Source organism: Leuresthes tenuis, unplaced genomic scaffold (genome assembly GCF_036924035.1).
Source record: "Leuresthes tenuis unplaced genomic scaffold, fLeuTen1.0.hap1 SCAF_7, whole genome shotgun sequence".
NCBI lineage: Eukaryota > Metazoa > Chordata > Actinopteri > Atheriniformes > Atherinopsidae > Leuresthes > Leuresthes tenuis.
Window position 1 is genome coordinate 17,206,564 of NW_027325361.1, and position 14,470 is coordinate 17,221,033.

The 14,470-nt window shown below is 40.9% G+C and overlaps 1 protein-coding gene across 1 annotated transcript; it reads left to right on the forward strand.

The window, feature by feature from the left end:
- The first annotated feature begins 5,531 nt into the window (after positions 1-5,531).
- Positions 5,532-14,242, forward strand: LOC140311975 (C2 calcium-dependent domain-containing protein 4C). The gene is made up of 2 exons (XM_072389597.1): positions 5,532-5,642; positions 6,526-14,242. The coding sequence occupies exon 2, from the start codon at positions 6,574-6,576 to the stop codon at positions 7,831-7,833; it is 1,260 nt and encodes a 419-aa protein (XP_072245698.1). The 5' UTR covers positions 5,532-5,642; positions 6,526-6,573; the 3' UTR covers positions 7,834-14,242.
- Positions 14,243-14,470: the final 228 nt, after the last annotated feature.

The window sequence follows — 14,470 nt, forward strand, 5'->3', positions numbered from 1 at the left end:
CTGTGGGTCTTTTTGTTCAAGAAGCTGAACATTTAAGGTGTTATTTTGGAATTTTTGGGCAAAACAAAACATTCAATATAGATATAATCGTTAATTATAAGTGACCTCTTACTGGCTCTTGTCAACACTGTGGGGAACTAATTTGAAAGAATTGGCTTTGCGAGCTAATGATTATTTTCACAAAAGCTGAACAACAACAAAGATGCTGTCAGGAGGAAGGTTGGGCTGTTTGATGAAAGCTGCACGAGAAATGATGTCCGTGCTTCTTTTGAGAATGATCAGATTAACATACATGCAACAATAAAGTAAAAATAAAAGCCATGTCAGGAAAGAATAGCCACTTGGCTGAGTGAAGGAAGGAAAAACCCTTTGCATTTATGATATTAGTGTAATATTAGTCTCTGGTTTCATATTCAACGTCAGATTTTGTTGCATCTTTGCAGTACAGTGAATCCACTCTGATCATTTTGTCCCACTGGCTTTGAGTAATACAATTTCCAACATCACCTGCACACTAAGGCAAAGTCTCGGTGTGTTGTCCTACAACTTCTTTTTATGGCTCACGTCAACTAGTTTCACAACTAGCTTTTCGGCTTCTGTCTGGATGGCTGCTTCATATTCTTTTGAGAAGTGCTGCATACAGTATTTGATGTAGAAATGGTGATTTACAGTTCCATAGACTATTTTCTTTAGCCATTTCCCCCCTTTGTGGTAGCAGAAGTGCTCAAGGAGCAGTAACATCCTACTTTATTTTAGTGTTTTAATTCAAACTGTGACTGACTAGTTTCCCACTTTTATGGAAATGCATTACAAGTATCCTGCAAAGCGCCTTTAATTGCTTCCTGCCATGCAGACAAACCGTGTCTGCACAGCATTTCTTTTAGAAAACACAATGCTTAGGGAGGAAAAAGAGGACTTGAATCTTAAAGTAAAACTGTTGCAGTTAGCAGGAACAGAAGAAGTGATTGGATCTGTGTCTCGGGATGTAAATCTGTCTCTGTGTTGTGGATCGATATGGTTGCGTTGCATGTTGAGCACAAACATAGAGCAGAAGTTACATGAGTTCAGCATAAGCAAGTTAACAGCCTACCAGTAAGTCACAAATTGCACAGTTGGAGTAACTCATCAAGCAGTTCACGCCTGTCTCAGGCTTCTCAAACATTTTCTGAAGTACTTCATATCAGCCAAACTTTCTGTTTAGTCCTTTACACATGCTTCCACTTTGACATTTTTAAGCAAAATATAGAGAATTATAGGCATCTTTTGTCCGAATTCTGTGTTTATGCATTAATTACCTAGCACATCCGGGGTCAATAGAGTGTAGGGCTGGATATTTAGCATGTTTTTAGCATTCTGTTTTGCTGAGACAGGGACATAGACTTAAAACTCAAACTTGCTGTTGACACTGAAGTTGTAGTCCCTTGTCTGAATGAAACTTTGGCTGTTTCATCCTGGTTTGGCTGTTTGTTTTAGCATCTTTAACCAAGCGGTCGACATTTAACTGTAACTCCATGTGGCTGTGTTTTTCCTTACAGCTGCATTCAGCGAGCACAAAAACTGAGGTATGAAAGCATTTGTTTCTGTGACTAACTGCACAAACAATAGAGTTCATCAACCTGCCTCCAAGGGAGTGTTTGTCTTATGTCAAACAGATAAAATCTCCTAATTAGCTCTATTTATTATGTATAATTAACCGTTTTATTGTTCACCTAGAGGGCAATTGTCTGCAGTAACAACATAACAACCCCCTATTCAGCAACTTCTTCAGCAACTCTCGACACATTATTTCACAAGCTGGTCCTAGTTTTCTCTTATAGTTTTGTATGTTCAAACAGACTGAAGAGGGCATGTGATGAGATTCGAACCCATCAGTCACGTTCATAATCAGAGAGATGGAGAAATAAAGAATCCCCCTCCCAAAAGGAATCCACTTAGTTTAATCTCAACACCTCTAGAGGGCAGCAGTAGCTTGTTTCTTGTGACAATGAGCTCTTTGTCAGTGGCGTTCACAAGCCCGAGGAACCACAGAGATACAATATATTTTCGAGTCTGAATACTCCTGGATATAAAAGTAAATTGGTTTTTCCAGTTTAACACGCTGTTAAAGTGCCTTGCTGTTTTTTTTCTCGGCTCACACTTCTTTGATTTTCTTATCGACAACATAAGCTGACGATGCTTACCTGCTTTTGTTGGCAGAAACGTCCTACCCAAAGGAACAAAGAGTGAGATATTGATATAGGCCATATATAGTAGTTTATCTTGTCAATGTGCCAAAGTGTAGATAAACTGTCAGGAAGTGCTGTGTCCCTGCATGTCGCTCCTGCACTCCTGAGTTATGGGGTTTATAATCTCTCCATATTCTTATTTCTCCTGCCTTATGCAGGCCCACCAATGGCGGCCTATGATCTGCCTCCTGAAAATGAAAATCATTAATCTCTCAAATGTCTTGAATGCGATTTCATCTGACAAAAATTATAGATCAATATACCACGTTTTGGTGCTTGAGGCCAGTGCACTAAGCAATATGCTTGCCTTTCCTGGATCTTCCCCCCCTCCTATCCTTTAACCAGCCCTCTCCTAAGCCATCCCACCAGTCTCCCCTCAGAGGAATATATCATATTTGCGGCAGAGTCCATCAAATTTGCTTCCTGTGGCGACAGGTGTGACCTTTTGCCCTGCGTGTGTCCAATCCAAATGCCAGGTCAGCGAAGCAGAGAAAGCAAGACACTCAAATGTTGCTGGCATTTGTTGAATTGCTCCCACCCCCCCGTGTGGTTTCGTTCATACTTTTCACAATGTTATTGTCTGAGTGGGTGAGGTGCCGCCTTTAAAAAGTGACTGCTAGATCGGAGGCAGATGCTCCACTCTGCGGCAGCTTTACACTGTGACCATGAGTCACATGTGATGAGATGCCGCTTCTGCTCCAACTGGCAGTCCAGCAGAAAGCTGAAGACCCTCAGCTACAGGAAGGCAGCTGAGTCCGAGCCCTCTGAGCACGCAGGGAGAACTGCAACAGACTAGAGAGGTGAAGAAATGCGAGAAAGCGGGGAGATGGTGGGGGAAGGGTGGGGGTGGTCCATACGTCCATGTATGAGATGTCTCCAAGGCAACAGAAGCTGTGAAGGTGGGAACAGGTTGGCAGGCAGGAAGAAAGATGGATGGCAACAATAAGAGGTAGTGGGGTAAAAATGGAGCTTATGACGTGTCTGGCCTCTGTTTTTTTTTTTAAAAACTTTTTTTTACCCTATAATAGGTGACCATACGTGTTGAGAGTAAATGCAGACACAGACACACACTGCGCTAAAGGAACATGTGTTCAAACCTGGAGGTACACCAGACCTCCTGCTGTTCTTTTGTGCAGCTCATGAGAGTAATCCAAACGGAATACTTTTTTTCCTTGCATATGTCATTGCCCCGTTTCCTGCCTGTGTGTTGGTACGTCTGTCGCTGCAGCGAACGAGCAAAGCACAGACACATCCACTCGGATCTGTTAGTCAGCGAACGAGTGCACTTTTCAGAGTTATTCTCATTTTCAGACAGAGTTGTAGAGGCCCGGCCCCTTAATGAGAGCAGAACAGGCATATTAACCTTTTCTCTGAACATTCTCTGAAGCTCGGGTATCGATCTCATTATTTTGTAGAGGAAGCTGTTAACAGTGTGAGTTAGGATTCCCCAGCATGTGCCGTTTCAATTTGAATGAACTTCTTCAATTTTTTTCACTCTCATGTTGGTCTTTTTGATTTATTTTCTTCCTGTTTTTTAATTTTGTGATGACGAGTACTGCCACAGACCAGTGATACGACAGATTAGCAGATGAACTGTACATTTTGTAAATAGGTTAATCATCTAAGTTATGTTTTCAGCAACATGGTTCAAAATAACAGTGGTTTCTACTTTTTTTCAGCCTCTTCCACAGCTTCAGCACATTTTCCAGTGTAGTTTGATGTAGCCACGAAATCAGTTTAAAGCAGACATCTTGACAATCTATTTAGTAAATTACATACCATCCACCCATCCAGGCATGTTTTGCTTGGAGAGTGTGAGATAGGTGCTGAGCAAAGCCTGACTGCTGACCTCAGAAGAAAGACCACAGTGGGTGAGGCTTCATCTGTACCGCTGCAATCTATATGTTAAATGGATCTTTCCATAGGTTGATTACATTCGGCAGTGACCTCTGAAGACTAAATGTGTAATTATCTTCTCACAGCTCTGACACGGTCCTCTTTCGGACAGAGCAGTAACATCCTGGTTACAGGACAGGATATTCTTCTCTGTCAAGCCACTTGTTAACACACATGTAAACAGACATGGGTGTGTTCGTATAAAGGCTTGTGTGTGTGTGTGTGTGTGTGTGTGTGTGTGTGTGTGTGTGTATACACCTTTACTTTGAGAGTCTCTGAATGTCAAGATCAGTGTCATTCATTTGTTTGAGTATATGTGTATTTTTCTGTTCCTAAAGTGAACATCCTATTGCATGAGAGATCTGACACAAGCAAAGTTTGTTGTAAAGTCTGAAATTCCAGTGGAAGCCAAATGCAGCAGGTTATTAAAATCTGCTGCCTGTGTTTTGTCTGTGAGCTCCTAGTTACCCCCTGACAGGAAGAGGCAACAGCATCCACAACAAGCTCCCAGCTCATTTCCATCAAAGTGAGGCACAGCTACACCTACACCACCAGGTCTGTTTTCACGGTCAGTTTTAGTCAATCACTTCTTTGTAAAGGTGTCCTCACTGAAATCTGCACATTTCTAAGATCCTCCTCACCAAGCAAATGCAGTTCAGTTATAGACTGTAACTGATCCGTGACGAAGCAGGTGCAGTGACAATCTCAGTCCAAAGGTTCTGTGGCACTTGAGCTCAAAACCAGACAATCTGGACAAATAAAGTGCTTTTTGTCCTGCAGATCAATGAAGTCATGGGGCCCATCCTATTTTAGACAAATGTATTTGTTGCCATAGCAAAGTTTCCAAGGAAACCAATCAGATGGTTTAAGCAAAAATAAAAAAAAAGGAAGACTGAATTGAACTACACAGCTCACATGTTAAAATGCTCCACATGGCATTTTCTGCTCAGCTTTATGTGCTGTTCAGGTCGAATAGGCCTTTCTCTATAAGTAATGATTTACTGGCACATAAAAGCTTAAAACCCTTGAATGAGGCCAGAGCAAACACTAAAAATATCCCGTCTCTCCTAAATTTTAAAGATTATTTCATGCCCTCTGACGTTGAAGATGCAGCAGAATGAAAACCAGGAACATATATGTGTTCCGGGGAAGGACAGAAAAATGTGTAAAACTGATTTGAACATAAATATTCTTTAACACGTTTTATATATAAAAGTGCATCAGCAGTACAAAAGACTTTAAGCAGCCCGGGGGAAACCATGTAAGACCATTTTAGATGCAGATGCAGCCAGTGTATTTCTAGCTGGTTCTCCTGGGAATGGGAGAGTTTGATCTTATTGGTCAGCTGCAGCCCTGTGCCGTCGATAAAACGCACGACAGGAGCTCCGGAGCAGAGACTGTCTGAGGGCACAGAGCAGCGTCGCCGCGGAGCGCACAGACTTATCCAGGGAGAACACCTGTTACTGAGGCAGCGGATGTAAAGGAGCGCATAAAGAAGACTGCGTCCTTTTCTTTAGCTCTGTAAGTACATCACCCATGATTATAAGTAGGTACAAAACTATTTTAAAAAGACAGGGACATTATACTGCACTACATTTCAGAGTGTCTTTAGATGTAAGAGGTTTTGGAAAGAGACTGGAGCGTAAAAGACGGAAGCGTCCTCGCACCTGTTGAACTGTGTTTTGTTTTGTAACTTTTTAAAAAATGTCTTGAATGTAGATCAAGCAGAACGATTCTTAACCGCTTGACGAATTAGTGTCATTAGTATTGAGGACGTTTTCTACTTTATAATTTAGCAAAATGACACGATATGCATCTCGTGTTGCTGAAACTGAGAGCCGGAATTGTTATTTTAAAATTAGATGTAATCAAAGTTTTTTTTCGGGGAGAATCGAGCCACTATGATTTCACAAAAAGGATGTGACTAATATTTCTAATAAAGAATGAAAAGGTATAAGTAGATCATATTTTCTTCTGTTCTCATGTTCCCTGTATAAATGAAGCCACTCTGCTGTCTTTAAACAAATGGGAATAATTTTATAGACAGATGTTTATTTGATACAGATGAATTTAGTATCATATTTCAGCTCAAGGATTTCACGTTGCCTGTTGAGATTGATCAAATGAACTGTAGCTCTTCAAAGAAAGCCTTTATAAAGTTGTTGCGCATCTATTTTTCTGATAAATGTTGTTTCTTTACAGTCAGTAGCTAGCTAAGTTTAGATCCAGTATATTAAAACCATAAAATGTCTGGCATACCCCTGTTAATACTTCATGTTTGATCACAGACTACGTTTCACCGCTATGCACTCAGGTGATATTTTTATCCCTCTACAGCCTGTGGAGTGACACTCCTCTGATCATTTATACCCCCCTCTCCACCCATGTGTGTTATTAATTGCAGACGCACCTGACTGAACCTGCTCCACACATCCCACTGTCTGGTGGGAACATGTGGGTTCTGGATAAGATCCGTGGGTCGGTGGAGACCGGTATGCTGCGACAGGGTGACGGTGGAGACAAGAAAGGTGCAGCTCAAGCCTACAGTAATGTCCTCACTCCTGACAAGATTCCAGACTTTTTCATCCCTCCGAAGCTGGTTAGCTGCGCTCCGGAGCCTGAAATTCCACACATAAAACCCAAAGAGGGGCTGCAGCCGTCTACATCCGAGCAAATCGTTGGCAGCGGAAGGAGGATCAGCAGCCCAAGAAGCCCTCGACTGGTTTCAAAGATCGCTGGAGACACAAAGAACTTGCTGAAAGCAGCAAACCGCCACATCATTCAGATAGAGAGCGCTGATGATGTTGTGGCTGGAGACACCAATGCAGACCCCCAGTCGCAGACAGCAATGTCCCTACCTTATGTTCCCAAGACTCAAACATCGTATGGCTTTGCAACACTGAAAGAAAGCCCCCACACCCGCCGTAAAGAGTCACTGTTCCACTGCGAGATTACCAGTCCCATCACTTCCCCAAACACACAGAGGAAGACTCCCGGCAGAAGCAGTGAAACAGGAAACCACCTGAATCCCGGTGACTTCAACACCTCTCACATGAACCCTTATCGATACTTCAGTGGCGGAGAAAGTGACACCTGCTCCTCGGCTGAGTCCTCTCCCTTCAGTTCTCCTCTGCTCTCCCGCTCTGCATCCCTGCTCAAGATCTTCACTCATGAGACGCAGGCCAAAGTTGTGAAAGCCAAGCGGACATTCGCTCGCCACAGCTCCCTCTCCACTGATGAGTGCAGTTCAGCCGAGCCCAGCCCCAACATCCAGCGGCGGCTTCACGTCCCTTCCTTTCACGGCGGTGCAGGAGCATCCGACCATGGCCTCCAGCGAGAGCACACAATCAACCTGCACAAAGGTGGGTCAGTGAGAATCAGCGCCAACTACGATTCCAGCACCTCCCGTCTGCTCATCCGTGTCCTGGCGGCGGAAAGTCTTTATGACAAGCACTTTGACATCAAAAGTATTAACTGCTGCGTGTCGGTCTACCTGAACCCTGGCAAGCTGCAGAAGCAAAGGAGCAACATCATCAAGAACAGCCGCAACCCGGTCTTCAACGAGGACTTCTTCTTCGACTCCATAAGCTCGATTCAAGTGAAGAACCTCTCTGTGAAGTTCAAGGTGGTGAACAAAGGCACCAGCCTTAAGAGGGACTCATTGCTGGGTGAGCGGGAGGTGCCTCTGACGAAGCTGCTCTCAGGGCTCTGAAGCTGCAGGACGTGGAGGTTAAAGACGGCAAAAGCCAAGGCATCCTGATTCAAAGTTAAATTAGATGTTTGCACTAGTTTCTATGTAATCTACTCTATTAATTTCCACTGCCCAAAACTGAATAGAAAAAACAAAGGAAGAGGAAAACGATTACCAAGAAAAAACAAAGGAAACTTGACCTTCCTGATCTACCCAGATGAAGGATTTATGATGGTCAGGTTTGCCAAACTCCCTCTCCTAATAACGTATGCTCATCATACCAAGTGGGGAATCAACAGCAACAGATGAATTTGACAGATAAAAGGTTTTCATTCTGAACAAATCTCCCTGCCAACTTCCCAAGCCAGGCCTGGTTCAAAGGTTGGACGACACCTGTGCATCAGTCCGTCTTGTGTCCGCGCCTGCATGTGGTCGTCGTGCGTGCTATGGTTTTCCTTTTTGTAATGTGACAGAAATCCACAGCAGCACAGGATTCTACATCAGCTGCACCATCTGCTGGGCACAGAGATGCTTTTGTGAATGAGTGCGAGCTGTGAAGTGGCACTACATCCTGATGTGCAAATGACCCTTTGATCTACGGGGGAGCGCAAGGGACAAATAGAGTGGCCACATTTACATGCACATCGGAAATAGAATTAGATTAGGATTGATTAAGTAAGTGAAACTAAAGTCTATAACTGCCACAATCTGATTTAACATAATAGGATGACAGAAAATTAAAGATCATATACAGTATATATCGACCACAAAAGCTTTTTATTTGTTATCTTAGCTTAAAGTCGCGCAAACAATTCGTACCCAGCAAAATTAGTTTTCTTTAGTCAGCAGAGTTGTGTTAAACCTGCAGCGAAGGTTGAGCAAACAGTAAAGTATTGATACACTAAGTCAAGTCACATGCTGATATGTTTTGTTTTTTGCAGCATATTATCGACGGATGAAACCCTGTCCTTTACTTTTATCTTAACCCGAAATATTTTAGTTATCCTTGTACTGCTTCCAGTGACATGAAAGCTAAAATTCATAGCAATTTTTACACAATATCAGGAAATTCTTAACCTCGTTCTATGCCAAAACATCCACAGCATACCTAAAGAAATAAACAAAAACCCTCTAGTACAGTCTACATACAACTATGTTGGGCTATTAGGGCTACTGTAGGAAAAAAAAGAAAAAAATATGCGTGCACAGCTGGAGAAAGTGACCGATATCCCAAGAGAAAAAACTATTAATAATTTACCCAAATACATAACTAAATAAGTAAAAATAATAGGTATTATAAAGTGGTATATCATAGATTAGAGCTACAAATTGTAAAGGGAAGCCCACGGGAAATTGAAATAGACATATTTTCACCTAACTTTAATTTTATCCACATTATGATGCTGTTTTCTTCTGAGGAAAACTCAGTCTGAAGCATTGTTTCTTCAAAACCGGGATGCTTATTATAATCATTGCAGGGAAAATTAGAGACCAACCGGGCAGCGTCTGTTGTGTACGAGTGGAATGAAAAAAAGAAAAATCCTAAATCAGCCTGGTCAAGGCAAATAGCATATAAATAACCAGCCCAGTATGGTAATCACATATTTTATTTTTGTTGTTTCAAGTTAAAATTGTGTGAGAAAAGATTGAAATTGATAGAAATGACAAGTGAAATTTGCTCCAAATGAATACTAAGTGGTTACATTTAGTAAATCCAGTAGTTCATGGAAAATAAAAGGGAAATAAAAAGCTTTAATATTCAGTTATTCACAGTGGTTATGTTGTAAAGCCCAAATAAAACATGTCATCGCCACACAATGTCCACACAGAGGAGGCAGCTAATATATATTTAGTCTTCACACCTTTGGGCTCTTTGGTTGGTGTCTACATACCCTCTGTTCAAAGGTCGCAGACAAAATGTCCCAAACACAGCAAAATAAGAAGAAACAAGGAGAATATCAGCACGGGGCTTTGTCTCGAGAGAAATTCACCACCACACACTTTTAGTGGGTCATAAGACATAGGGAAAACTTAGCAAATAATATGGGGAATATACATGATGGGGAATGCTTAGCTCTTGTTCTTTTAAGTGTTATTTACACGCTATGTCATAAGATCACGGTCAAATCATAACTCTCTTAATCATAATATCTCTTAAAAATGTCTCTAAAACAATAGGCAGCGATAACCGGATTGGATGTTATCGGAGTTCATGAGCCACAAAAGAGCAATGTTTGCATTAGAGATGAGGGCACTCGTTTGCTTATTAGATATACATGTTTATTTGGTTGATGAGGTCTCTTGAGCCCAATGAAGGAACTGTGTGGACGTTCCAGCTGCAGTCTGGCGACATTCTCCATCCAGTGTGGGCAACTTCAATTAAATCTTGTGCAACTAAGCAACAGGTACCTGCCAATATTCTTGTCACTCTGGCTCCAAACTGGTTGGTCTGCTCTTACGTGCAACCAGGCTTTAGCCTTAGTCACAGCCTTGCCAATAGACAAATGACTGTGTGCATGTAAATGTATTAAATGTGTCACAAGGAGATTAGAGCAATGGTGTCACAGTGAGTACCAGCTGCATGGCAGAAACATGTCACTGGTGTTTGCATGACGTACTCAAAGTTTTCTGAAACCCTAAAGCCTTACTGTGTGTGTTCAAGTGAGATAGAGAGAGTGTGTGTTGTTTTAATTGGCATGATTTGGTCTCCGGTTGTTAGTTTTCTATGTACAATATGTAGTATTTTGTAAAATGCTTTTGAAATCCATCTAAAAGTATGTTGGATTCGCATTGTATTCAACTGCATGCTGTAGGTACTTTCTACATTTGCCAGTGAAATGCTAATTATGCACCGACGAGTGAGAAGTGCTGATGAGCGACGTTTCAGTTTTAATGAAGCCCAGGGGCAGAAGCAGAACTGTCAAACAAAAAAAGACAAGCGACACGGCGGTGAAGAAAACAACATTATGTGCTTTAACATGAACAGCGGTCCTCTCCTCTTTGGCTGTTCTCTGCTGTCCTTCTGAGGAATTAGAAGAAATTGCAGCTGATTGCAGCGTCGAGTGCTCGGCAGAGGCGAGCGACTTCAGACAGAAAACAAGTCAGAAACATCACAGTGATGCAAATTACTGAGGTTTCCAAAGCTTCCTCTGAATATCCTGAAGGGTTACTCTCAGCTGGCGTTTGTCGCCCACTTGTAGCACCGCTATTGATATGCTCCATATACTTAATATACAGTGACACCGCTGGTTGTTTTGTTATTGTCTGGAAGTTGGTGATAAGCTGTAATTCCTGCTGCATATCTATGAGAAATTACCTGTAGATTTTTGTTAGTGTTAGTGTTAAATTTCAGTGGTTTAATATTGTGCATTTATGGATCTCCTTGTGCTCTTGTTCTAGTTGAAGCTTTGCGGCAGGCACAAATGGTTATAATAATGCACCTCGATGTGTTCTGCAGATTGTGTCCTGTTTCTATAACTTTACGTTAGTGCTTTGTCAGTTCCCTGCAGGTTATTGGCATATCATTTGATCTTAGTTTCATTGAAACACTGAGTTTATCTGACTACGTCAGCTTGGACAGTCAGTTCTGTCGTCCGTCTGGGAGGAATTGGTCGTGTGCCTGAACAGATCCTTATTATTAAATGTAATGTACTGTATCTGAGAGAGAGAGCATCGAAGAAAATGCAATTTTTTTTTTGTTTCTTCTTAAGTAAATTAAATCAGTTGGGAAAAAAATTAGTTTTAAAAGGATTCTTTGGTTCTTTTTTAAAGTGGAGTTGTGTAAAGTACTTACGAGTAGTGTCTCACCTTAGTCTGGAGAAGCAGGGAGGAATCTTAATGGGTGAGCTAGGCAAAGAGCTACTCTGGAAAGGGGCCGTGAGAAGAGCGAATTGTTTGCCATCTAAAACAAATTGTACCTCAAAAAGAAAAAGATTCTTCCTTGATTCTTCAAATTGAGAGCCCTGTGTGGAGTTGAGACACTGACAACTCATAAGTATTACACACAACGTGACTATAGGAAGAAAAAAAAAAAAAAAAAAGGAAATATATATCCCTGTATGTATCCCTTCAACCTTTAACACCGTAGGTGACCTCTAAACATGGGGTCATTTATGATTATCTGCTCGATCAGGTCTTAATAGGTTTTATGTTTTCTTTAATAGGAAGTAAGCTTTTTTACCTAAACACAAAGAAAGAGATCTGACACAAACCCTATCTTGGTCACATCTTTATTGTCGTTGAATACGTTTCAGCTGCCACAATGTTTTGTTTGAACTGGTTACTTCTCTTGTGGTCAATTTGAGCTGAGACAGAAACTCACCACATCTCACAAACAGAAACATTTTTCACAGTTGTTTCAGATGAAAAGTCCTAATGAGCCCAGTTGACCAGCTGACAGTCTCCCTGTGATTTCTCCATGACTGTTTTCAACGACCAGAGTCAGTCACCTTCCTAGCAGGTTAGCAGACTCAAAAGTGTCAGAGGTTCGTTGTGAGAGAAATGATACGCTGTGATTGATCCTCTGTATAGGAGACATTTTCAGAACAGAGTGCATCTATTAAGTTGTTTTTGTATGCCGAGGTTTGCTTTATTGCCATTTTTATTTCTGTGGGAAGATCTATGTTGCTGTTGAGCTTCAAAGGAGTTTCGACATTAATTGTGATGGGAGAGTTTCCCATCTTGGGCAGCTGCGCTGATTCAAATGTCGAAAAATGTCAATCATTTCTTCAAATGTGTTCTGATGTTGCCACCAGCCAGTTGGACTAGAAAAGGTTTTTAACGGCAGGTGGTGCTTTATAAAGCTAGAGATGTGCTCTGAAACACATTCCTTGGCTAAGTAAGTTATTAAAAAATTATTAATTGTTCAAAGAAAGTGATTTGGATCGGCAGCAAAATCTCTTGAAAACTAATTAATTCTGTTTTCACCGAAGACACAAAGGTTCACTTCTCTTAACAACACATTCTTACTTGTGAAGAAAAGACTGATATTTGGTCAGAAGCCCTTCACATCAGTTTTTAATGCACAGGGTACCACTTTATTGTCACTTTTTGACACACTGGGAAATGCTCTTCAGCTGTATATTGCCATCCTATCCTTCCGTGATACATCAGAGATTCATCAAATAGAAGTCGGTGATAGGACATTGTTCTATAGTGCTGGGTTTAAGACGAAGAGGGATCAGCCAGCAGGAGAAGGATAGACAACCGTCTCCCAATCATGAGACTAGTATTTGAGTCCAACTCTGAAAATGTTAAGTTTTACTTCCTCTTTTTTCTGCCTTTGTCTTGATTCCCAGTCTTTCTTTTGACATCCTTTGCTCTACTACTATACTACTCAGTTATGCGTTCAAATGAATTTGTTAAGGTTCAGAAAACATCATGATTAGATGTTAAAATACACACAAAAAAAACCCCAACATATTTTATTGCAAAAAGCCTCACCAACAATATCCACATTGCCATGGCTATGCATCCCGAGACTGTTATGCTACCAGCTAGGGAAACCCTACACCTCTAAAAGTGATGCTTTGGTATCCTCTGTGTTAAAAAACCAGGGCAGCCAGCTCCAGACTAAATGTCAGTATGTGATTTGTTGTGAAATGGAAGCAGGTTGCTCTTGAGAGTCCTATATGAAGCTATTTTTTGTTTTGTTTGAAATTTTTCAAGTTAAAAGTTAGTTAAGGGTAATTTCTTTGTTTCAAATACAGCTTTTTAACAGCTCGACAGAGAATCAGTACGTGACAAGTTGGAAATGAGAAACACTGATATGATTTTTAATCAGTGCTTTGCAGAAACACAGACTCAATACTGTATTCTGGTGGCTGAGCTGATAAAAGTGATTCATTAATACCTTTTAAGGACTATGAATGTATCAAACTTTTGGACACTTTGGACAGCACCTGTCAGGTTATTTCTCTGTGGAATATTTGATCTTTGGGGGAATTATTGGCATTAATTTCCTGCAATTAACTTTCTCAATATCCAACCTGCTGTGGTCTGTATAATTCTCCATTATATAGCTGTTAAATTAGATATTGGGCAGAGGGGCTTTACTGATGGTAATTTAGATAAGAGAAGCATTAATACCTGTGTGTGGGTGTGTGTGTGTGTGTGTTAGAGAACGAACTGGTCTGTTGGATATTGTGTTTTATTGATGGTGACTTAATTCTTATTGACATGTTGAGATTTCCTTTAGATTTATTGTATATATGCTGATGTTTTTCCTGTCTTGACAGGTTTCGTTCTGACAAATTAAGCTGAAAAGTGCCGATCCCATACTTGACACCTAGCTGTTTCATTTTTCTCCAGATGTAGATGAACAGTGGAAGCTGGTTTCCATGTCCTCTTGTTGTTTTTGTGTTTCTGATCTGTGAAGGTGATTTCAGTGAAGCTACAACCACCGACATCTGTTCTCTTGTTACTGTGTTAATGGGTGAAATACTTTAATTAAAATTCAATGAAATCTCTGATTATGTTGTTGTTGATTATTATTCTAATTGTGATTTGATGACATTTGTACCAGTTATTAGGATTACTGCACATTGAATTGCCCCGAGTCCCTTGACTTGTTAAAAAAGGAGATAATTATTAATGAAAAAAAAATTAAAAGCATTAAATTCAGCCACTCTTCCTCTGCAGATCTTTTTTAACCACAGCT